At 43.7% G+C, this 26,686-nt stretch overlaps 1 protein-coding gene across 23 annotated transcripts in view; it reads left to right on the plus strand.

The window, feature by feature from the left end:
* The window catches only part of Erc2 (ELKS/RAB6-interacting/CAST family member 2), an 860,589-nt gene that overhangs the window by 644,288 nt on the left and 189,615 nt on the right, over nt 1–26,686 (plus strand). For 14 of the 23 annotated variants that reach the window (XR_015639294.1, XR_015639296.1, XR_015639295.1 and 11 more), the window contains 1 exon segment: nt 8,821–8,968. Coding sequence is in view for 17 of the 23 variants with exons in the window: in NM_170787.3 (NP_740768.1) it covers nt 8,821–8,968 (148 nt within the window). In the remaining 6 variants the exon portion in view is untranslated. 23 annotated transcript variants of the gene reach the window in all.

Consider the following 26,686-nt stretch of genomic DNA (forward strand, 5'->3'; position numbering starts at 1 on the left):
AATCCTGTTTGCCTCTGATGCCGTAATAACAAAATTCAACAGTGTACTACTCCCTTTCCCTGCACCTTGCCTTCTCACAGCTGTAAATGACAATTGGTTTTGTTTTTTCATTATGTTACTTATGATTGTAGTGAAATCCATGGAACATAAACAAAGGACGTTTTATTTAATACAAATAGTACATTAAAAAGCGAATTATCAGGGATGGAGACATGCTCAGTGATTAAGAGTACTTACTGCTCTTCTAGAGGACCACAGCTGAGCTCCCAGCACCACATCTGGTAGCTTACAACTGCCTGTAACTCAAGCACTAGGGGATCCCACACCCTTCCCTGTCCTCCACCAGCATACACACACACACACACACACACACACACACACACACACACACACACACACACAGAGTGTATACATACACATTAGAAAGAAAAGTAGATCTGAATTTTAAAAATGGAGATACCTAATTACAAGAGTCTATTTTGTTGCTTCCTATAAAAACTAATAAATGAATTGTTCTAAATGCATAGCATAAGGAAATAAGAGTCCATCATCTTCAGATGATTTTATACATACACAAGTGTACACATACTTACCAAAAAAGAACAAATGAGCAAGTGCCCTATAGGCTAAGTCTTGAAGTCAAATGACTTATTCTCTGACAATTGCTGAGTACCAAACCAAAGGTCAATCTGTTGGACAAATCACTTAGCAGTAACCAATCATGATAGATAATATATTGCTTTTAGGTAGGGATCAAGCAAATCTTTGCCCACGGGAAGGTCCAAATATGTAAAATTTTCTCACTGTAGGTCATCAGTAACCACCCAGGGTCTTTGTTTCACATAGAGCAGTCTTAGCGGAGGTAAATCCAATCGAGCATCCTTCTCCTCACAGAAATGATCAAGCACACATGTGGTAGGCCAGGAAAGTCCATTCCCCTCACCCTGCCTCGAATGCTTACCAACCTAAAGTAAAGATTTTTTTTAATGGAAGAATTTTGTTGTTGCCTTGGCATTGTTTGACATTGGTTAGACAATGTAATTGACCTTGAGTTTTAAAGGGTCACCTTTCATAACACATTTCCACTTCCCGATTCCTCATGCTGAGTAAAATCATACCCTGCCCACTTCTGTGTGGCCTTTTGGCTGGACTGATATTGAACAGTTATTAACCAAGCCAGGCCTGGCTTTCTGAGATGCAACCCCTCTGTGGTCCACAGAGCCCTTTCTACACTCAGAATCTGTTTTCTCCTTTAAGTTTGCGAAACAGATGTCAGCTCATGAAAGTCAAATGTTCTGCTTAACAGAAACCAATTTTAGAGGTTTCTTTGAAACACTGTCTTGAAAGGAAGAGACTCATTACGTGTTTAGATATATTTAATATAAAGAGGGGTCTGGCATACGACAACGCAGAACTTTCAGATCTTTACACTTGGTGGTGTCCGAGTTCTGTAACAGCAGTTGTGAGCATTTATCATGTGGTAATGTCAGAAACTAAACAGAAGCCTTGGTGTGCGTTATCACGTTTAGTTTTTATTTTTTATGTCATATATTTCAAATTAATTTTTATAGTTATTCTTCTTGGTTCATTTACAACTAGGTCTAAGTTCCAAAGACATTCAATGATTGCCCAGTTATAAAAATAGTGCTCAAGCACTAAGAATCTGTAGCTCTTCTAAATGATCCCAGTGATATTTCATCCCAAGGGTAAGTGTCTTAAGAATATAAGGTATTCCAAAGAAATGCTCCCCAACCCTCTCCTGACCTCCTCTTCCTTCTCCTTCCCTTCCCTTCCCTCCCCTGCCCTCCCTTGCCCTCCACTACTCTTCTCTGCCCTTCCCTCCCCTTCCCTCCTCTCCCCTTGCCTTCTCTTCCCCTATCCTCCCCTGCTTTCCCCTTCTCTCCCCTGCCCTGCCCTCCCCTCCTCTCCCCTGCCGAAGTTACTTGCTTTTGGATGTAGCATACAGTAATCTGTCATACGGCACTGCCAAGACTTAGACAAGTAGACAACAGTCCCTCCTACACTTCTTCATTGCCTCTTTATCAGCTTATCAAAGGGATAGAAATTGTCTGGATCATTTGGGGTGGGGCTAGCACTTCCTGCTATACCACTTCCTCTGGCCTTGAACCTTATTCAGGCAGGGCAATCTTTAGGCTTCATATTCACAACATCCCTCTGGCACGTCATGCTAATCGCACTGGCATTTGACATCTTGGTGCCACAGGTGTCCCTGTCTGAGAGCTAGCTTCCAGTCCAGTTGCACGGGAAGCAACCAACAAGGTAGACCAGCCACTTCCATGGGTCACGCGTTAAAGTAGAATTCAGGTGGAGGCCACTACATAAAGAACTCCCACAAGACCCTGTGGCCTCTGCTATAGGAAATTCCCATCTGATGCTATGAAATTTCAAAGAATGAATCCTTGGTAATTGGAATATGCTATTTTTTAAAGTCAGGTTTAGGTGAATGACAGAGCAAAGCACATTATAGAGTCTGGCCTGCCAGAGCCTGGCCTTTAAGAATCTGCTCTATTCTTTGATCCTGATGAAACTCAAAGTATGTCTCACCTTGTAGATCATACTTCCAGTGAACTACTTTACTTTTTTGGCAAAAGCTCTTATGCTTTTATATAGCATTGTGTCAGGAGTCAGGGCAAGTATTAATTAACATGAAAGACCACCTCTATGTTCAGTTGCTGTCTGAAAAGCTATCTTTAAAACCGAAACAAGGGAGCATCCCTCTCCAGCAGTGCTCACAGCACTCACCGAGGAGTGAGAGAGAAGCTGTTTTGAACAAGATCTTTCGTCACCATCTGTCTTAAGTCACCTCCTACTGAACTTACGGTTGAAGATTCAGGGTCATAAGGGAAAGAAAACAACAATTAACTGGGAAAAGTTGATTGAGCGGATTTTTTTTTCCCACAGTCTGATTGGAACATGACTGCCTGGGGCTGAACACCATACATAATGTAGGTCCGCCCTCATATGTCATTATCCAAACGTTTCTTAATGGAATGCATTTTTTTCAAGCATCTGCTTTTGTAATTGAATGTGTTCCTAAAGATGGGTCAGCTAACTAAAACAAGAGCCCACAAGGAAAAAAAATATGTCCATGCTCCTGTTCTAGTCCGATTTATAACAGTCTTTAATTGGCTTACTTCACTTGTAACTCTTAAAATTAATTTTAGATCCCTTCTCCAAGCTTGAATCATCATTAGGGGAAGGAGAGCAGCAGGGAGTGAAACAGAAATGTTTACAATGTGCCCTTATAAACTGACGGTGCTAAGTGTCATAGCTCTGCATACTGTCTGACGCCCTGAAGCTCTCCTAGTAAGGGTTTGTGTGGGCAACACACAAAAGGAGACATTTACCCTGGCGGAAGGTAGCCTCCAGCCCTCTGCTGCTCTCGGGAGGATGTTTTTCAGGGTGGCTAAAACCATTTTTCCCCAGTGTTTTATTAGCTGTGTCTTGACTACCTCCTGCAAACTGAATGACAGTTTAGGGTTATTAAGTGTGTTCCTGTGCATACTTTTACCCATTGTTAACCCCTCCTAAATGCACGAGGGGCACAGGACTCCTCCTAGCTGCCCTCCATTGTTGCCCATATTTGTTAAAGAAGTTATTCTCTTTGACGTTTGTTTAGGCTGCACTTTGATAAAATGCTGTCTATGCTCCCCTTTCTTAGCTTGGCGCACAGCAGACCCTGTAGATTTATTTCTCTTTGCATTATCTTATCTTCTTTGCTAGCATATTTGGGCTTCCTTTTCATATTTTAAGCTATATTTCGGTCCACAGACAGATTACCCCAGTAACTGTATACTAAAGTTTAGCAGTGTTCTACACATAATAACGAAAGCTTCCAGTATATACTTAACCCTACTAAATGACTAAGGATGTGAGTAAAAAAACAGGTCGCATTGCATGCTGGGAGGGATGTAAAGATCTAGCAACATTTCTGTTTGATGGGACAGAAATCAGTTTCTAAAGCAGAGTAAGTCAGGCCTTGGATTCAGGAGGTGATGTATTTATTAAAAGAATGAGGAATTTCCTTTGTGTTTATTGTCAAGTGTCTTGTTACCTGGTAACCTTCTTAATTGGACACCTTAAAATGGTTGCTTGGAACTGTGAACGTTGTTTTAACTTTTCAAGTGACTGGACCAAACTTCTCCGCATGGTGAGAAAAGCAGAGATTGTTAACTGTGTTCTTCAAGCAGAGCTTCACGTGTTTCATTGAAGTGTGTGAGTGAGTGCAGGTACGCTGTGGCAGCGGATTGGCAAGTGGGCTCCCAGGAGCTGTAAAAGCATAGATACGAGCTATGGAGCTGGCGAGATGAAGCTCACCTTTTCTAACTACGTTCAGTATCGCTATGAAAAAGGATGCTCGTGAAGCATAGATAATGAAAACCCACCACTGCACAGAAGTTGGCTCTTCGTAACTTAAATACTGTAGGCAGTAGAACAAGTGCTTGAATTCCCCCTCTCTGGTCATTTTGTGAAGCTGGTTGAATAAAGTGCATTGCGATGGTTGTGCCAACCTGGAGCCTTCACCTCTCATAGCTAACTGTACAAACGCAGCCGGAGACAGTCTTAACCCTTCCAAATACCCTGGTGGGTGATATGCTTCGGAATCTTTATATATTTCAGTTATCTTCTGATAACTGCTCCTTTAATGCAATGATTACAATTATTTACCATGAATATCAATATGTTTTAAAGGGAATCATATTAGTTTCTGGTCAGTATTTACGTGAGGGTTTCAAAATGCATATGATCTTCATTAAATGAATTTTACTGAGAGTTTTATAATTGTACAGTATAAACATATATAAGACACATTGGTCAACCAAAATAAACAAAAATGAAGGACCAAATGGATCATTTTTATGAATATTAATGTTGATGAGTGGGCTTGAAAATATTTTTGTAAAAGTTTTTTTATGAGCTATATTTGGCCATAGCATCTATAAAGTATTAGAAATTAATTTGTATTTTTCTTTAACACTCAAGTGAGAATTAAAAATTTATTTATTGGGTCTAGATTTGTGACTCAGTAGTAGAGTGCTTACCAGGCATATATTACACTTTGGTTAAATTCCTGGCAATAAAGACTGAACCCCCAGTGAACATGATTGTTTGGGGGAGGACAGTAATGGTGGGAGGATGGGGAGGGTAACACCCATATTGAAGGGGAGGGGGAGGGGTTGGGGGGATGTTGACCCGGAAACCGGGAAAGGGAATAACAATTGAAATGTAAATAAGAAATACCCAAGTTAATAAAGATGGAGAAAAAATTCCTGGCAATAATAATGATAATAATAACATTATTGATGTTGTTGTTATTATTATTACCACTATCACTGTTATTACTTTTAATAGTATTATAAAAGGAAAAGTTAAACCCTTGAATCCCCTGAATTATAGATTCATGGGGAAGGGAAGTTTTAAATGCTCAGTGTTTGGGTTATGGTAACATTTAAGCATTATTATTAAAGCTGTGAAACATCAAACTTCCTTTGGAAGAGGAAAATCGGCAAAGGGAGCAAAAGAAGACTTAGGAAGCCTCGTTAGGAGATTCTTGACATTTTCAAGTGGGAGTCAACCTAGATTGTCTCAGACTTGCACATGTGAAAATTGTGTGCCCCTATCCAAACATCAAGCCTGAGAGTGACAGACAGGACAGAAATCACTTTGCTGAAAACATTTATGTCTACAAAGCTGGTACCTGCTGTTTCTTGGTGCGTTCAAGGATTTACTTACAGTGTGTAACATTTATTCTGATGGTGTTTGTGGAAGGAAGGAACCACATAGCAGGAAATAAACAGAAAACTGGTAAAGGTAAGTCCATGTCTCTCACTCTCTCCATTTGGGATCCTGTTGGATATTCACTTCCATCTCCAGAACTATGGAGGGTTTGAGGCTGTCTCTAGTGACGTGTAGCAGGCAGTCCCCCATCAGTCATGCTTGCAAGGGATAAGAAGAGACTTCTGTGTCAGTGATTGTCTTACTCAGGGTTTCGATTCCTACATAAACATCATGACCAAGAAGCAAGTTGGGGAGGGAAGGGTTTATTCAGCTTACACTTCTACATTGCTGTTCTTCACCAAAGAAAGTCAGGACTGGAACTCACGCAGGTCAGGAAGCAGGAGCTGATGCAGAGGCCATGGAGGGATGTTACTTACTGGCTTGCTTCCCTGGCTTGCTCAGCTTGATTTCTTATAGAACCCAAGACCACCAGCCCAGGGACAGCACCACCCACAAAGGGCTGGTCCTCCCACCCTTGATCACTAGCTGAGAAAATGCCTTACAGCTGGGTCTCATGAAGGCATTTCCACAACTGAGGCTCCTTTTTTGTGATAACTCCAGCTTCTGTCAAGTTGACTCACAAACTAGCCAGGACAGTGATATACGACTTTACAGCTGATAACACAGAGGTCGGCATTAGCGTGTCTGCATCTATCCCTGTCGTAACTGCTCCCAGAGACAAGATGACCACATTCGCACAGTTGTTTGTATCACAGGAGAGCAACTCCCTTCTTAGGGACTTGAATACTTTGTAACAGGTAATAGCATGCTGGCTCATCACTACCATATGGCATAGCAAGCACACGTTCCCTTTGACCCAGAGGGAGACCACCCATGTCCTTCAAGGCTCATTGCTATACCACTATCTTGGAAGGATTTATCAGAAGAGAAGATGATACTGTTGCTTCTACAATGTACAGAAACACAGCCTCCTGATGACCAGTTTCCCAGCCAACTTAAATGTTCGCATGCATCACTAAGACCTTTATCGGCATGCTAAATGGTTCCCTATAATTGTAAAGAGATAAGAGTTACCCAGAGGGAGAGAACACAATTTACCTCAAGATTTCCTTAATGTGATCGTTTATATAACACCTATAGAAAAAAGTATTTTTGATGTCAGCTTAGGAGGAGAGAGTAAAATGCTATGGTGACCCTTGTGGTGTGTCGAGGCACATTAGGGAAAATGACCAACACTGGAAAAGAATGGGAAGTTTAAATAACGTGTTTCTGTTTTCCTCCACATATTCAGAAATTTGGTTCAGCCATTCAAAAACTTAAAAATATTCACGGCTCTCAGTGAAGTGTATTTATGAAAAGACCATGAGTGATAAAGACTTGGATATAAACCTGAGAATTGGGGCTCTCCCTTGTTTGAAGTCCACACAAGGCCTTTAGCCCAGTATCTTAGAGGAAAATGCAATAGCAGAGTGATACACAGGTTTGCCATCTCAAGGTATTACCTAGTGAAGCTTCTAGTGTGAGCTCTACCGGTTTTTATCTGAAAGGGGGAGACATTTCCTGATACGTTCTACTCTTATGGACATCAGCCTGAGCCTCTGGCAGAAGTTTACACTGCCAGGCATTAGTAGAGGCCAGAAAGATCCTACAGATCCATGCCATGAAAATTGGTTGGGGGAATAGTGGCCACCTTGTCCAAACATCTAGAAGAAGCCAACTCTGATGACAGGGATAAGGAAATGCAGCCCAAGTGCATGACCAAGTTTCAGTCTTGAGACTTATACGCATGCAAAATTCCTAATATTGAGGCTCCCCTGAAGCTACGAGGTCCTCTGAAGCATCCGGAATAAACATAAGTGTTCCATGTGGTAGGGACAGAGAAGGAATCTAGGAAACACACCCAAGAAACACACCCAAGAAAGCCATTTGCTTGTCAAAAAAAAAAATTGTCCTAGACTAGGCTGCAATGTGTAACAAGTACATTTCTAAAAATAGACTCTAAAGATGGGAGGAAACAACTGGAGACTTCCAAATAATCAGAGGTCATAAATGAACCCAGAGGGAAACATTTCATATTTAATATTATTACTAGTGTTTCTCTGTGTGTGTGTGCACATGTGCACACATGTGTAATGCACATCCTTGAATGCATGATGGTGTTGGGACAGCATGTGTGGCTCAATATATGTATGGAAATTATAGGACAACTTATTTTAAAGAAGAAGGTGAATTATGTTTTCAAAGTTTATAAAAGTTAAAAAGTGACCACATCTAATATAGAGCGAACGTTTCTGATCACCCACAGCTCCTTCTAGGAGCTGGAATTGATAGGGATAAATGAGGCCTCCAGTTTGAGAGGATATCACACGTAATGAATATACACACTCCTGTCGAGTGGCAAAGGGTACATGGGAAGATTAGTGTGATGCGACAGAATCCAAGTGGGGATACAGGGTGGCAGGCGGGGACATTGCTATGAGATATGGTAACTGGAGAAACTTCTCTGCAGAAGACACATTGGACTGAAACCTGGAGCTGTGTGTCACAGGCAATGCCTATGAAATGAAAACGAGGGTCACATTCACTAAATAAATTGAAAATGAGGAGAGTCTTGTAACAATCTCTACCTGACATCAGAAGAATAATGTCATGTGTCAAATCTCACGATAATGATTTGCTGCTGAGTTTTGTTGGAGCGCCTTAGAGATGTAGAGCCGTATTGGCAGATGATAAACGGGTTGGTAGATGGACAGAGTTGTGTCAGGAGTAGATGTTTATCTTGAGGCCCTCCCATTTCTAATTTGTAGCTGAGTTTAAAGCCTCTCGGATGACACAATGAGCCAGTCTTAGCGATTCTGACCCAGCCTCTTTGTCCATCTGAGAACGCAGTCGGGTGCACCTTCGGTTCTGTTTATAGTTCCTTTCCACACCTCTCCGTAATGATCTGTGGCTCAACCAAACTACGGATGCCAGTTATTTGAGGGTGTGTTTTCGGTTTTGTTTTTCACTTTATAAAAAAAAAAAAAAAAAACCATATCGCAATCATCTTTGTCTTACCAGACAGGAAGCGTTACTTGCGGCCATCAGTGAAAAGGATGCAAACATTGCCTTGCTGGAGTTATCTGCCTCCAAGAAGAAAAAGACGCAGGAGGAAGTCATGGCACTGAAGCGGGAGAAAGACCGACTGGTGCATCAGTTAAAGCAGCAGGTGGGGCGTCCTGCACGCCAGGTGTGTCTTGCTGGGTCTGGGGCTTCGGTGCTTTCCCTGGGATTTGCTATCCTTCATTGTCTCATGTCCATTCTGCAGGCTCACACAGCTACAACCAGGTAGGAGCAAAACAGCCCGCGCTGTTGCTAAAACACCATGTTCCTGCTTCTCCTTGTAGATGTGCATGTGGCTGGGCTTGTGTGGCCTGCGACTGGCACCGCTTCTCCTTTCTTTTATATTAGCATCACCTTCGCAGAAATAGCCCTCAGCTCTCTTCCTTTCAGTAGTCTTGCATTACTAATTAAATCCTAGAAACACCTAGTTGAACTCTGGGGACTATCTTTCCCTTCGATCTCGCTCACTTTCTGGGCTCTGGGAAAACTCCCTTCATCTACTTCCAAAAGTTTCTCTCTCTCTCTCTCTCTCTCTCTCTCTCCTTTTCTAGATTTTGCTCTTCAGCTGTTTCCTCTAGGATCTTTCCTAGAAGGAGCACCTCCCAACTCTAGTCCCACTAGACTAGGCTTGGAGACCTGTCTGCTATTATTCATTCTAATTTATAATCAGCCGTTTGACCCCCATTATTCTTTATTTCCTTCTCTCTAGGCCAGGTTACTTGTCTTAGAGAAATGGAAGGGGTTTCAACTTTTACAGAAAGCTCTTTGCTTTGTGGAGGGGGTTTCTGGAAGCAGCTTAGGTAGAAATAATATCTGAGGAATACTGGGAAACCATCCCTAAAATCTACAGATGTTGTTTCTTCTCCGTATATAACTTGGGAAAGGACCAAGGTGTAGCTCAGTGGTAGAGAGAACTTGCCTATTTCTATGTTCTCTCCCCAACATGTGTGGAGGGTAGGGAAATCACTTTTATGTATGATGAGGACTTTGGTAAAGCAGTGGTCAAAAAAACTCAGTCACAACCTTACTTTATAAAACCTATTTGGCGCAGTGGTGTGTGCGGCCTCATAAGGTGATGAGGTGGCCACCACATCTCGACTAGAACCTGTGGCCCTGAAACGTTCCATGGCTCATGGTTACCACATGGTGTCTGCATTGGTTTGAGGTCCTGGGACGGACACTTTATTACCACAGTGAACTGTGCTGAGAACAGTACCTGGGGATAAGCCTTCCAACCCTACAGAATGCCACCTCTCCCCCTCCTCAGGAAGGAAAAGACCTTCTTTAGTCACGGTGAGCTTGAGTCCATTTACTGTAGGACTGCCTTGCTGAAAGACAGAGAGAGACCACTGCCATGCCTGGGCACTTTCTCCTTGCAGAGGGAGGGTCTCAGTTGCTGCCAGACATTGGGGTCATTCCACAGAATGGCATGCCTTGCTCTCACCGGCCCCAGGCTCAGGAACCGCTTATATCTGACCTCTTTGTTTGGGGCTGTGCATCTTTTACACTGTTTTTTTCCAATCACTTGGGCACAGAAAGTCAAGATAAGCATCCTTTGCTTTCCCCCAAGTCCTTCCCTGAGTACCTAGCACCTTCCCCTCCTGCACCTAACCATTGTAGCTTTCTCCCACAGGTCTATAGGCCTAGGAAACAGCCCCCGTGCTCAAATATTCCGTGCACTTGTGATGCTGGCTACAGCCCAGATTTTACGGCCAAGTACCACGGGTCCAGCTACGATGCATACATGGGCCAGAGGTCTCAGGTCAGTCAGCTGCTAAGGAAACACACCTCATTGTGGGGTGGGTGTGCAGAAGAATTACCTCTTATCTTGACCATTACCTCTTGTGTAGATTTCTAGGATTTGGTGGCCATGAAGTCTGGAACCAGAGAAGACAGCATCATCTTATGATGCTCAGTATTATTTTGTACGTTTTGTTTTTCCCAATGGTTCCAAATATAGTGGCCACCATTCAAGGTCAAATAGCTTGGTCAGGCTGACAAGCCAGTGAGGGCCTGAAATGTTACTACCAATCAGAGGGGCTTGTTTTTTTTCTATCTCTTAGGTACTTTTTATCATCCTCTACTTCGTCAAGTAAGAGGTTTTCAAGCTGCTCTTCTTTATCAGCATCATAAAAACGCATTCTCGGATGCCAGTAAAAACTGAGGGAAACTGTGCAGAGCCCTCTTTCTGAGACAGGCTCATCTCGGAGATATAGGGTGCTTGGCTATCCTTAATGTGTGACTTGGTCTCCCGCCTAGACTGAGGCAGAGTTGGAAGGGTTTTTATCAAGAGAAAGCAATAGAGGAGAGGGGACTCCTGGTGATATATTTAGTCTTGAAATTCTTCCTCCATCCTACCTACCAGACAGTGGTAAAAAAATCCCACATTTAGGTATCTTCGTTGAAAGGGATTATGACTCTAAAAACATTGCTAATTTATTTGTAAAGTCCATTCCATCTCCCCTCTGTTGAGTGTTTGCTGTGGTATAGGCTTTGTGTTCAAGATCTTTCAGAGATTTTTTTCCCCCTTATCATCATAGCAGTTCTGTACATAGGAACCAGAGTTTTCTCCCTTTTTAAGGGGAGGTCCAAGAGTATTGAATTATATAGCCCGAAGGCCCACAGCTGGCAGTATGTCTCAGGCTTATTGATATAAGCCTACTACCCCAACACACATACCCTGCCACATGCAGGAAGTAGTCCTGGGTGACAAGTAAGTGGGTATTTCTAGAAATGGTGACATTCCTATGCCTTCCACATCCAAAGTAGTTGCTTAAATACCCATATCAAACCAACACCAGCCTGGAGTTCTTAGGCTTAGTTAGTTTGATTACATCATAAGTAGTGTCTAGTAGCCGTGAGCTTACACCATTGGCTAGGAATGGCTCTAAGGTCTTTGCATGTATTCACTCACTAAAACCCAATAACTGAGGCCTGGGGTGATTCCCTTAGAGATGAAAGCATGATGTCCAGAGAGGATAAGCACGTTGCTCAGGCCACACAGTCTTAGGCAGACTTTACTAAAGGTATACTGGCTTGAACTGCTTCCTTTGCATCCCTTCTCTGGACAAGGTATCTGAGTGGCTGTAGACTTCTCCCCAATCTTCAGTTTCTCCGTCAATGAGTCTAATAAACAAATTCAAAACCTTGAAGTGCAAGGTATGCAGAGTGCCTTGCATGGCCTGGCACATACAAGTGCTATATGTCTATACCCCATCTATCCCTTCTGCTGTTGCTATGGCAGATAACCAATTACCATCACTGCCAGTCCTCAGTGTCGCCCTGCGCAGAGATGGGAATTACAGCTCACTGAGAACATGCATTTGAAGTGTGGTGGAGAGAGAAGACAGATACTGGCACCTAGCCTTCCTAGCCCCCTTCCCCTAACTCTCAAGCATTTGGAGAACATCAAGAAGACATGTCAAGTGCCCTAGACCCCGGTGACAGTGCATAATACTCATTAACTGTGCTTGGTTCATGGGTGCAGCCTATGAAGATAGAGACCTGCCAGGGAAGATGAGCCTGAAACCTCTCTTGTTTTTCAGCTCTTGCCTGACTGGGCAGAACATAGTTCTCTCAGAGGCAAGGATGCTGGAGAAGAAAGAAAGGTTATGGGGACAGCCGCCTCTGTGTCTGAACAGGTAGTGAGGCTTTCTAGTTCATGAGATACACAATGTTATACCAACTATGTTATACAAACTTAGTCAGTGTATCTTCTCCAGAAAGTCTCTCCACTGTCCAATCCTAAATGACATACATGTGCACTCATGCATGCACACATGCACACACAAACATACCAATACACACACATACACACACATATACATACATACACACATACATACATACACACATACATACACACACATACACACAGATACACACACACACATACACACACACACACACACACATACACACCTCTTATGTTGTTTTACCTCATCAGTAGCCACCCAGGACAGACACACACACATACCCACACATACACAAATACACATACATACATACACACACTCATACATACATACACATAAATGTAAACACAGACACACACATACACATACATAAACACACACACACACACACACACACACACACACACACACACCTATTATGTTGTTTTTCTTCATCAGTAGCCACCCAGCTTCTCTTCCTCACGTCAGTCTCTACGCTAGTTGCTGGTAATTCGTCTGTTTTTCCTACCATGATGAGAAAGGCAGCAGCATCTTTTGTTTTTTTGGGGGGTTGAAATTGATCAAGTCAACATTCCAAGAGGCCAGTTGGTTTAACCACTGTCATAGCACCCCCCTCTGCAGTGCAGAGATGGCTTCCAAGGCTGGTGGAGTGCTGTGACTTAGCTCCTGCTAGGCTGGACACTGCAGTATGGCTGCCCTTCTTTAACTCTTCTAGGGATTAAAGTAAGGACATCCCGAACCTGTACTGTTCACCTAGCACCGGCCATTGGGTCTACAGTTCACGGATGTCATCCAAGGAAGCCAATTCCAGTGCCTCAGCTCATGAAGGACAGAAGGGCTTGTTTTCTATGCTGAAAGCAGGTACCCTATAGATATTTGACTTGGCAAGCGTTTACTGAGTCCCTACTGTGTCTAGAGTATTAGACAATTTTGAAATATTAATTAGGAACTAAACTGAGTGAAGATACCTTCCTTATAGGACTTAATTTTATTCATGGAATGAAGGCAGTAAACAACAAAATTGTTAACTACAGGGCACAAACAAAATAACATGCACAGTCGTGTAGGGAAGAACAGGAGAGCAGCGGATTGGTGGAGACTAGCGTCAGAGAGTTAAAATTACAGTAAGTGAGAAGAATTTCCTAAGGAAAGGGAATCTTGAGAAAAGGTAATGCAAGTCGAGGGGGTCCTTGCAGACCCTGAGGCAGGAGTGTTATATGGAAGGGGCAACCACCGGTACAGCCCTTAGACAGGATTTGACTCTGGAAGCAGAGGGCAAGCCACTAGGCTTCTGGGATTAAAAATGAGTTGAGCTGTCAGAGCTGAAGTGTGGCAGAGCAGACAGTAGTGGGCAACAATGGGCCACAGAAGGATGGAGAAAGCCAGGGGCGGTGAAGTGAGCTACGCAGGACGCCTGTGTAGGATCTGCTAAGAGACACCTGCTCTGGGCTAGAAATTCTCAATAATCACGAAGTAGAATATATCGCCAGCCCGAGAGCAGAGCCAGATCTCTCCACATGCATAGTTCAGAATCCAGTGTTGCAGCTTCCAAGGATTCCCAGGGGTTGGCTTATGAATTTAGAAGCATCGGCACTTTCATTAAAGCTACAATAAAGAAGACTCATGACGGTCTCTCCCATCTCCTCAGATTTTCAGCTGATGCTAGAGCAAGGCTCTTTGGCTGAACCTCTGTACGATGCCTACGGTCTGACTGCTGTACCCTCCTTCTATGGTAGTGTTGTCTAGGCCTAGACGTATAGCAAGTACGTGGTCCAGCCACTCTTTGCATCAATGTGCAGAACAGCATCTTCCCTAAAGGTGTCTCATTTTGTTCTCACCACCTACCTTCACTTCTGAAACCTTTGCTTGCTTCTGCCCGACATCAGGATAAAAATAAACTGAGACCGTTGTTCCCTCTCCCTTGGATATGCCGTTCCTTCTGCCTGCAACACTTTCCCTCTTCTCTTTACCTGTTCTTTTATTCAATATCACCGCAACGTCACTTCACATAAGACTTCTAGAACCTTCTCAGCTGCATCACATCCTCCAATTTGTCCCATTGCACTATGCATGTCTCTACTTCTTCACCCTTGTAATGGATGAAACTTTGCCCTGCTAGTTTGTGATCTCTAAAAGAGAAGATGACCTTGTGAACTTCCGTGGTTGCTGTTTACCTCCAAACTCAGCACACTTGCAGGCTTGTAATAGTCTTTTATCAAACCCTTAAGTGTGTGAAGGAATGAGAGGAGCACAGAGGCACGTTTCGAAGGAATGGGACGTTGGTGGTATCACATCCTCTTTGGAGGATGTATCACCTCTTAAATCTTACTCTAGCATCCTGGGCTCTACAAGAGCGCTCACAATGGTACTCCCTCCTTCCTGCTGCATCATAAGACCCTTGGTAGGGCCTAGCCCCATGCCCAAAGCATTCAAAGGCATGGCTAATCTGAGCCCTTTTCCAAATCCCTTTACCCTATTCTGCTTTTCACTCCTTCCAGTGTTTTGGATCCTTCGTGAGTGAAATGTCATTTGGATCCCAGACACAGCAGAGAATTCTCATTAGTCAGGGACCCCTCCATTCCACCCGTGTCAACTCGTGAGTGTCTCATAAATCAATTTGCTGAGAAATACCTTAACTCCTCCTGAACATCTGTCAGGAAAGCCAGAGGTGATATGAAGTGAGTTCAGAAATTCCAACTATGCCTGACAATGCAAACATCTTTATGATGCTTCATGAGTGTTAACATTGGGTTGTTTCTGGAAATAAGAGAGCCATGCATTAACCTTCTCTTTCTCTTTCTTCTTGCCTTTTTTTAAAAAAGCAGATATAATATTAGACACGGTGTGGTAAAAGAGGCATTTGAGCCAACCTAACTTCTGGTTTCCTCCCATTTCAGCTCCTTCACAAGCATATACCTCTGATACTATGCCCCACCTTAAAAAAAAAATCTGGCTTCCAGATTTGTGCCGTTTTGGGAGTGGCTCTCCATTGGGAATGATTTTGTTTCTTGCTTTTGGGGTATTGTTTTGGTTTGTTTTTTTTTCTTCCTCTAGGGAGTTCTAAAAATTATCGAAAATTACTATCTTTTAGTCTTTGGTGTCTTGAATCCAGCCCCAACCCCCAACTCCTTTCCCTTGCCCTTGAAAAAAAAAGACTGACTTCAAAATGATTAATTCTGAAACCATTGGATCTGCCTGCTGCTAAAGGGTTTTTGAAGAAAGCTTAAATCTAAATCTTACCCCCTAAGCCTTATTCCCGAATATTTCCCTGTTGCTGAAGCACCAATAGGCACATCCTTGATGAAAATGCCTTTTTAAATGAGGGCCAGACACCATTGTTTAGTGAAAATTAGAACCAGCTTATTTCTCAGAACCAGCTAGAATCCTTCTGAGATCAGAGATAGATTGAGCTTGGGTTTTGTTTTCCTTTCCTCCCAGATCTGGGCATTGCTCTGAGCCATCAGGAATTGCACAGGTCAGTTGGGAACAGGAAGGCATTAAAGGAGAAGACAGGTCCACTCATTCGCTGTGGTTCCCCAAGAATTGGCATCAAGTGCCTATGTCTCCGAAAACATTCAAAGGGCTATGCCAGGCCATCACAGAGTACTCGGTCTGGTCTCCCTGCCTCCCCTGGGTAGAAAGTCAGGATTGTCTTCAAGGATTAGCTGAATAGATATGGCCATGAATGGCAGAGGCCACCCTGCAAAGTGTCCAGGAGAGATCCTCCTGAGCCCGGGACCCTATTCACAACTGGATGTGTGCATGTGTAGAGGCTGTTGAGGGGAAAGCCAGAGTCAACTCATTGATCAGCCCAGGTCCGTTCCCTCCCATTGAGGCCACTGAACTCTGTTGTCCACTTACATTTCTCTTGCACTATATGTAGATAACCATTATAGGTCATGAGGTAAGCACAATTAAACAGCAGCAGAGGGGCCCCATGCAGTAGGGTTCCCATAGCCTCGTGTTGTGCTTGGATGAGCTCCAGAAAAGCTTGATTTGATCCCAGCATTGTAATGTATCACAGACCCACTCCAGATCAAATTGCCACAAGGAAAAAGCATCGGTTGTTTCAGCAGACTCTCATTGGGTTAAGTTGTTCCTGGTCCCTTGGTAGGATGAAGCCACATCTCTGTCTTTGACTTCAATGCCTCGTGTGTGTCTGAAGTATGTTACAGAGAACTCCCTTAAAACATTCTCAGCTCTCTTCTCCTCAGGTCAAAAGCAGTCTGTTTCCAAGGAGGCAAAACCTGGTGTTACAAAAAAAAAAAAAAAGTCTTTTTGTTGTTGCTGTTGTTAATATCCAGTAGGAATGCTGCCTTAGCCTGGATACTTTCCTTCCCCTAGGCTGATGCCTCAAACCCAAGACTCAGGGAATCCATTTGAACCTAAGTATGTTCAAAGTCTCTGGGGGCCAACTCTTTTCTCTGTTAAATCATGCTTTTCTCTACTCCTTAGGAGGGCAAACTCCCAGATCCCGAAAGGGACTCTGGTGGACACACCGTAAACAGTTACCTCTCTAAGCATGAGTGGCACACCTACAGTTGCCTCCTGTCTCCAAGCATGAGTGGCACACCTACAGTTGCCTCCTGTCTCTAAGCATGAGTGGCACACCTACAGTTGCCTCCTGTCTCCAAGCATGAGTGGCACACCTCCCGCATGTGCTGGCACTCTAGATTTGGAGATACGGACTTTATCCTTGAGCATGGATCATGCGTGTATGGTTTCTACCAACAGGAAAGTTGATATTGGCTCTTGAAAGAGACAGGAGGACACAGGGTCAAAGAATATTTGCAGAAGCAGAAATTTCCGAGTTATCTGATGGGAGTTCATGGCCTATCTTTTGTGACAAGTGCCTGTCTAACTTGGATGCTCTCTGTTGTATATAAGGGTTCCTAGAATAGGTGTTTCTAGTTGTCCCTGTTGGGCTTTTGGGGTGCCCCGCTTTTAAAAGGCTCTTGTGTTGAAAGCTTGGTCTCTAGCCATCAATGCTAGTGAGGAGTGGACTGTGACACAAGGGCTCTGCCTTCTTGTAATACAATGCCTTATTAGGAGGCAGTGCTGGGAAGTAGGGCTAGAACCTCTGAAGAAAGTAGGTCAGTTGCAGAGTGCCCTTAAAATACAAACCTTTTCTGTGATGTCCTGTTTGCATCTTGGGCCCCAGGAAGGGAACAACTCTGCTCTACTTGTCCCTTTGCCAGAAATGGTGCAGCCAAGAGACACACATTAAGACTGTGAGCCAACTTACTCTTTCCTCTTTTAAGATTATTTCTCTCTGGTATTTGTCACAACAGCAAAGAGTTTAGCATACTAGTTATAGACTAGCATATATGCTCTCAGCGTTTACTTTTGGCTTCCTTCAGTAGAGCAACTTGAAGAAAGCCGCTTCCCCAGTATGCCATCCTGCTTTTAGAAAAAAGCAGGGAACTGGGCGTGGTGGCATACTTCTGTAATCTGGACACTTGTGGGAGGTTGGACCAGAAGGATCCTGAGTTCCAGGACAGGCCTAGCCATATGTTTCACAAACAAAATAAAAATAAAATATGGACGAGAAGAATAGGAGGAGGAAAAGGTAATGTGTGCATGAGGATTGGGTCTGAGCCCTTTGCCAACTTTACTTCAGAGATCTGAAGCCCCAAATAGCAGTACCTACATATTGGCAGAACACACCAGAATAGTCAGCTTAGGGGACCAAACCCAGAACCTCTTGCAGACACCAAGACCTCTCACGTGCTATTTCTCCTTCCTTCCCTTCCTCCCATTCCTCTACCACCACCTCTTCCTCCTCCTCTTCCTCCTCCTCCTCCTCCTCTCCCTCCTCCTCTTCCTCATCCTCTTCTTCCTCCTCTTCTCTCCCTCCCTCCCTCCCTCCCTCCTTCTCTCTTATTCAAATTGCACATCTGTGCTCTATTTTTAAACATTTATTCTTTAAGTGATAACGCATGTTTTACCAAGCCTCTTATTGGATTAGACATGTTTGAAATCCCCTCAACTTTAACCTCTTCATGACCGCCTCCAACGAAATGCATATCAGCCACCAGAGCAGAGCTAAGAGAAGTTTCCCAAGATGTTCCCAAGTCACGAGGCCAATTCATAGAGGTCAAGAGACCCCATCAGGGTCGCAGGGTTTCTGGAGATGCTGGTTGCTCTGAGAAGGAATCTGACAATCACATTGTGCTGACTTTGTGGGTCTCAGAGTGACACTGCTTCCGGATGTCTCTAGGGTCCACACTCTTCATAATAACTTTCATGTGACCATTTTAGGCTGGAGTAATGAATTAGAATTCTTATATTCAACTTAGTACTGGAGTAGGGAATTTGGAATATCTTCCCTCATCTAATCCTCGTGGAACCCTTGAGAACCAGGTGCCAATAATCTCCCCAGTGATGCAAAGAACTGGAACTGTGCAGGCCCAGTTAGGGGGAGGGGAGGTAGAAGCGGGTCTCACACACCACCACTTGCATGCTCTTCTCTTCAAAGGAGCTGGTGCAAAGAAAGAAAACATTAGAAGGGGGTAAAGAGGAAGGGACAATGAGAGAGAAAGAGAAACAGAAGGGTTTCCTTCTGAATTTTACCACTCCTCAGTCTGTCTGTCTGGCTCCCACTGGCCCCTGCTGATCTGAGGCTTCCCTGTGCAGACTATAGAGTGTTGTATCCCTTCCTGCACCACAAGGTATTCCATCAGGACTTAGGGGTCTCCTGAGATGCTGGTACCTGCCTGCCTGCCCATGGCCGGCAGGGTTTTAATCTCAAGGTAACTGCTTGGAAGACTTCTCTCTAGTCAGTTTCCCTTCTTCTTTTCCATCACTTGATGTAATTAATTAAAAGACAGGCTTCTCTTGATCCTGATATCTCTCTCCCTGTCCCTGTCCCTCCTCTCCCCCCACTCTTTCTCCCTCCCTTGATCCCTCCCTGCCTGCACCCCTCCCTGCTCCTCATAATTAAAAGTCCTTTCAAGCTGTCTTCACCTTATCATTTCAAATGAATGAAAGAAAAAAAAAAGCCCAGCTTCCAGCTTCCTGCCCTTGTGTCCTCTCTGATTCTGAACTTCAAACTGGATGAAAAGCCCTTTTCACTGGCTTTGTGCTTCGTCCCTTCATAACTGTGTTCAAGTCACACTCATGCCGCCAAGGATCTGCATTGTTCTGCAAATTAGTCTGCACTTTCCTGGGCTTCAGACACACAGACACGGACAGACAGCGAACAGAGAACTGTATGTGAAGCTGAACTGAACTCCCTTCCCGTGTACTTGAGTCCATCTCCAGAAGACGCAGATTTGTTGGTTGTTTTTGTTTGTTTGTTTTGTTTTGCTTTTCTACAGTAAGCTAAATTTCAAAAAAATGTAATTAAAAAGCATATTGAATAACTCATAAACTTCACACTCAGAAGTAACTGTCATTAAGACTTGCAGTTTCCTACGTTCCATGGTCTGTGCACATCTGAGTGAGTATATGACCCACGGAAGGAAGAACATGGGTCTCTCTTAACGCTTTACGCATTTGTATCGTGTGTGTCTGCTGAGTCCCTGAAAGCCATCAGAAGCCATTTTCATCATTTTCCTTTGTTTGCGATTTTACTTTGCTCCTAGTTTGTACTTTTATAATCATACTTTAATGAACACTTGAATATGAAGCCTTTTAAAATTATGTTCCTTACAATTACTGCCCTAAAATTGAATTCCTGACCAGGGTTGTTGATTGAGGATTTTGGAGAACTGAGAAATAGCTCTCTCCTACAAATCATTGTCATTTGCTAATGCTTAACCGACCAGCAACAGCTAAACAGTGACTCTATACTAAACAGACACCATTAACTGCTGTGTCCAGACACTACCATAGGTTCTTCCAATGCTCAGAGAACTGAGAAAGCCAATAGACGAGGGAGATTTTTGTGCAGGTGTAGGAAAGCAAGTATTAATTGAGCATGTACTATGTTCCTAGTACTGCTCTGGACTCTGAGGATGCTACAGTGAGCAAAACAAACAAAACTCCTAACCTGAGGGAGTTTGTCTTCTAGTAATGGGGACAAAAGAGAGAGAGAGAGAACATAAATGTGAAACATGAGGTATGGAGTAAGGGTTGGTATAGTGAGGAAAAAAATAATGCTATTATCTGAAGAACTTCAGGGTGGAAGCGCCCTGAAAGAGATATATTGAAAGAAATTTTATAATAAATAAAGGGTGCTCCGTGTGGAGCACTGTGTGGAGTGGGAGCACCCATGTGGAGCACGCTTCAGGGAGGGAGCACTCAGTGAATGCACTGAGACAGAAGTCTGTTCTTCCAGCTACTCCCAGAGTGCAGTTACGGAATTGACAAGGTGGGGGAGCCAGAACCCTACAACACCATTGTTTAAATGAGGGGTGTGTGTGTGTGTGTGTGTGTGTGTGTGTGTGTGTGTGTGTGTGTGTGTTAATGCACACAACAACCTAAATGCTACTATCTTACCTCTATCCTAATGTGGTAATTAGAAAATGCCTCTTGTACACAACCAGCCAAGTCGAGCTGTGTAAAGAGGTTACACGTTCAGAGAAGAAGGAAAGTTATCACCCCAGAAAACAATGAGAACTCCCAAGAATGACAGCCCAGAAGGCCAAAATACCGGGCTGTGTGTCCGTGTCCAGAAACCCCCGATGAACTGCCCGTCTTGTGGCTGCTTACTTCCTCTTTCTCTTGGGCAACCACTCCTAGAATTACAAACACAGCTTGCTGGCTGACCATCTCTGCCTTCTGCCTTCTTGTGCTGGAGTAAGAGGGAGATACAGAGGTCATAAAACCAAGCAATGTCTCTTGTCAGGCTTCCTGGGCTTTTTGGCCCTGTGGCTGGGTTTTTTTTTAAAGTTTCAATGAGGGGCTGGAAGGGTGGCTCAGTGGTTAAGAGCACATAGTGCCCTTCCTGGGGACCTGAGTTCACTTCCCAGCATCTACATCAGGTAGCTTATAACTGTCTGTAAACCCCAGCTCCAGGAGGAATCTCACACGTCTGACCTCTGTGGGTACTTAAGACACATGTGCACCGCCTCACATACATACACATAATTAAAATAATAGAAACACATCTTATTTCAATGAAACAGGAGGGTTCACCTCACCAGGAAGGTCCTGGCAGACATGGAAAGTTCAGGAACCTAGAGAGCAGGGTTCTAGCCCAGTTCTGATCCCAGCATTCTGTGAAACTTGGACAGTGCCTTTTCCTTGTCTTGGGGGCTCTATGCCTGTCTCTAGGCAGAGATAGAGAACTCACCAAGCTCCCAGATCCTCAGAGCCTTGGTGGTCTGAGATTGTGTGCACACTTATGACACGTGGGACACCTGAGAGATGACGGTGACTTTGAAGGTGCCCAGGCAAGGGGCAGTGTTTGCTTTCATGGAGACTCCATTTGAGTAGGAAGAGATACAACATCCCACAGCCCAGCCAACATTTCTTAAACAAACACTATGACAGGCACAGAGACATCTTCTTGTTTAATTTATTGGAGTTCTGGTGGAAATTGAAAGATGTGCTATCATCACTGGGCTCTGTTTGCAGATGGGTAGAGTCAGTCATGGTGCTGTCGAGCCAGTGCGCTGATTCAGCTGCTCTGTACGGCTTCTGTCCTCTCTTCACCCATCCCTTTCTTTCTTCCCTATGGGAATTCATTTGCATCTTCCTTACAGCCAGTCTTTGAGGTGTCTAGATTTCAATGATAGCAGGGAGTAGGGAAGGATTCAAAGCTTAACCCTATGGCAAATGTAATCGGGACTCATCTCCACTTGCTAATTGGATGAGAGTGAGCAGATCAACTTGCCTTCCTATAGAATGGGTCTATTGTTTGCTACCTGACTCACAGGGGAGTGTTATTTGAAACACTTGCTGCAGGACATGATTCCTAACAACCATGAGGGCTCTGCAGCTGTGTGGGGTGTTGACTTAGTTCTAAAATGTGATGGTGGAGCTGCCAATTGCTTCTACAAAATGTGATGCTGTGCTTGTAGGATGATGAACCCAGCCTCTACTGAGCCTCTCAACAAAAGCCGAAGTCCACTTGACTGTTCTCTGACCAAGGGAGAATTTGAGTATGACCATTTATAAATAGACCCATGTATTCTGGTTTGGAGGTGCCAGTATCATAAGTGAAGCAAAGAACACACATTGTTGTTTTTTTTTAAGAACCCAGATTAGTATTGTCTTTTTCCTTCTGGGAAAAGGATGTTCATCTCTCCCACCCCCGATCATATGTGTCCAGGCAGTAAGAGGTTTATTGGGCCAAGGCCTTCTGAGGCTGTTTGAGCTGATATTTGGCTTGCAGGAAGAGCCTCAAGTCCCTAAGCTTTCCAGTGATGCAACCCTTGGTGAGGCAGGGGAGCAAAGAGTTGTTGTTTTGGAGAGTGAAGTGATATTGCTAAGGGTTTGTTTTTATGAAGCTGGGACACTGAAGTGTTGCCGATTCATCTTAATAGCAGCTACTATGAGCAAATGTCCCAGTTGTCTCTTTGTGCTTTTGGCAAGTCTAGATACGAAATGGAGTGGAATGGACCCAGCCAAAGCCGCTAGCCCAATGTTTAGGAGTCTGAACCTTCCCTGCTTTACATACATGGTTTAGAATTGCTTCGAGAACCATCCAAGCTGCAGGTGGACACATCGCTCTGGCCAGAGACAAAGAGGGCTCCGTCATCAAGCTTTCTGTTTCTAGAACAACTTGCTTAGACTTGCAAGAAATTAACCATTCTTTACACTATGGTAGTTGGTTCCTCAAAGTCAGTTACCAGTTCTGTATCATGGGTGCTATTGCTGTGTAAAGGAACTTTCTTTTGACACAGGAGGAGCCTTCAGCTTGTCACACACATGATAAAGATTCTCATAGGACACAATGACAACAGCTCCTGAGTCAAGACTGGAATGAGACCCTGCTAAACCCAAGGCCTTAGATGTTGGAATACAAATTATGTTCAGTGCTGTAACATGTGCTAACTCCTATTAGATATGGATACATTCTCATGGCTTAATTTGGCATATTGAATCCATTCTTCAGATTCTCTTTGGGGACAGGAAAGGAAATACAGAACTCCATTATGATTTTTCTTTTGTTTCTTTAGAATGGGACATGATTTTTTATTGTTAGCCGGTGGAAACCGAAGAATCACGGCCAACTATGGCTCACGCCCACAGGAGGAAAGTATCAGGCGATGGCTGAGAATGTAGTCTTTGAAATGAACCAGAATATCTACGTTTTGAAATTTCTTTCCACTTTAAAAAGAAAGAAAACCAAGACCATGCTGTTGAGAAAACTAATGTTCTGACCAAAAACCAAGAGTAGAGGAAGCAGAAAGCTACAGTTTCTCTGAGGGTCACAACTCCATAAGCTCAGAAGAAGTCAGCCAGGAGCAGACAGAGTGGCCTACTGACCTTGGTCTTTGCTTCTTCCAATGAAAGGGCCCAAGGCTGGCTCTAAGCCCAGCATTCCACACTCCTGAACCAGGTCATTCACTTAAGCATCACCTCAGGCACATCCTATCATTTTGTTCCTACTCCTGGTGTTGAATCCACCAAAAGAAAATCAAGTTTGGAAACAGGGTTTCCTCTTTTGGCCCCAGACAGTTGCATCCTGAAAACCACTATTGCATATTTTAAATTGCTTGGGTCGGAAGCAATTATCCCTCTCCTTTTCTTTGATCAGCATCTCATGTAGTTTGGCGGTCAGTCACCCTTAATGCACTGGAATCTATCGAACTGGATGGCTCTGTCTGGGCTTGGAGGTTACTGTACCACTTGAATTATAGGTGCACAATTATTTGAATGGGATCGTTGTATTCATAATTATAATTTACCCTTTGTTTCAGCAGAGATCCTTGGTAGATTTTATGAGTTAGGGATCCTCTTGGGTGAATCTACAAGGAGGAAGCAGGTGTCTCTTCATGCCTGGAAGTAAGGAGAGCAGTCACATAGGACTTTGTATCTATACCTGCTCTTTGGCTTCGGAGAAAAGAATCCCAAAGTATCCTCATATTTCCATATGAAAATGGGACTTAGCAAAGACAAAAACAGTTTCTTTGCACTATGGGCAGACTCAAATTATTTTTGAAGGTTCCCTGGAACCAAGGTAAGATTTAAAACAAAACAACAAACAAACAAACCATTCATCATCTTTTAGCCTGCTGATCGATTTGTGAACCATGATCCTCACCTAGAAATGTCTGAAGTAGAGTCTTGGTTCTCAGTTGCATTTTTAGCCAGTTATTGTACTTTATTTAAAGTCAATCTCAAAGAAAGCAAAGGACAGCAGAAGTTTCATTTTGGTAGGATATAACATTATTTTGAAATGTTGGTGGCATGCTAGGATGGCAGCCCTTTCACACTGGGTGAAACGCAAAAGAATTAAAATGATTCTAGAACGAAGCAAACAAAAAGCACCATGCATTCACTTGGGGCAGAGTTGGTACAAAATCATGCCAGTCTTCAGACCCACAGTCTTTATGATGAAGAAAGCTTTACACCCTCTGAGAGGCATTCCCGGGGAGGAAGTATGAGAATTTGAGCAGGAGATGGGGTGGGGGAGATGTTAAGCACAGTGGTTTTTAGTTTAGGTTCTCAGGGCTTCTACATGGTGCCTCATTTATAGACATAAAGAACAGCTGCAGTCAGAACTGAATCAAAGTTCAGTGATTTCTGCTTGTCCGCACACCCACCAGAGAAGCTCAGGACTTCTGATTCCACTTCTAGATCTCTTAATCACCACCAGGATACTCCAAGTTACAGCAATTTCCTTAAAAAAGAGCACATCTTGAGCCTAGCTATGGAAGAGCCTGGTTTTGTGGAGAGGGCTATTCCTGGTCAGAGAAGCCTCAGAGTCGAGCTGATTCTGTATATGCTTGCAATTAGAAACAGACCAACTTCGGGAGAGTTTCTATGGAGGAAGCTGGAAAGAGCTAGGTGGTTTAGAGAGAAAGGGGTTGGCCCTGCCCAGCAACTGAGCCACTTCTAGCTGATGCACAGGACAATAGGGAATCTCTCTGCTCTCTCAAGGAAGTGTGATGTGAAAACTGTCAGCACAGAGCAAGCTTGGAACCAGAATTTTCAACTAATGATAAAATGTCTCCTGAGATAGGAGGGTCATTTCAGCTCATGAGAGCTTGCTGAGTCTTAAGACACCGCCCAGGGCATGTCCTCATCATGTATAAACTTTATAGAAGTCAGTTGGGTATGGCTTGGCTCTTTCGTTAAGGCATCTCCACCCAGCCACCCCAAGAATAAAATAATAGCTTCCTTTTGTTACGCAGTTGTAAGATGTGGGTATCTGAAGGATTTTCCTCTGTAGCACAAATGTCAAATAAAGTGTTCTATAAAGTCTGAGAGTCACAGAGAACCTTGGCCCATTAACCTTAAAATGCCAGAGAACTAAAGACCTAGTTTATTAACAGTTTCCAACTCCTGTCTGCTCCTGAATAGTCATTATGGTACATTATTCTTTAATGGAATTTTTTCCAAAAATAGTAAAGGGGAGACCCCAATGTACCACTTGATTTTGTGTGTTTCTCTTTGTTGTTGTTTTGTAGTATAATGTCCCCAGGCACATGCTGCTTCTGAGCTGTAATTACACTTTTAACCCAGCCCTTTATGTCTGGGTCCTTAATGCCCAAGCTCCTATATAATTACCATGTTGACTGTGTGGGAATGAGACAAATATTTCTTGCATGACTTTACCCTATGCATTTCTATAGTACTGTCCTCGGGAACTTCCTGAGTTTGGAGCTGTTGTACTCTCAACTTGCAAAGACCCAGCAAAGAGAGATTCCTAATCTCTGGCCCACAGTGCTGAATTCCGATGGACAACAGTGACTTGATCCAGCTGAGGTCCCCTGAGCTCTTAGGGGAGGATTTGAATTTGGCACTGGAACCTTGGTTCAGAGCCTGACATGGACGTGGGGACATTTCCTTTTCTAGCCAGCTGTGTTCATATCTCCAATCATGCCTCTCCTTACAGTTTGGAAGTATGAATTCTTTAGTATTTGAAAGGGGCCAGATTTCTAACTGAGACCTCCTGGAGGAAGTCGCTGTATTTTACTAAACTAGAAAAACACTTGTGATGCTGGTTGCTAAGAAACGTCAAAATTTGGAGGTGGGTGGGGGGAGGAGAAAAGGGTAGGACGGTGGCCAGT

Source organism: Rattus norvegicus, chromosome 16 (genome assembly GCF_021556685.1).
Source record: "Rattus norvegicus strain SHRSP/BbbUtx chromosome 16, alternate assembly SHRSP_T2T, whole genome shotgun sequence".
Classification (NCBI taxonomy): Eukaryota; Metazoa; Chordata; class Mammalia; order Rodentia; family Muridae; genus Rattus; species Rattus norvegicus.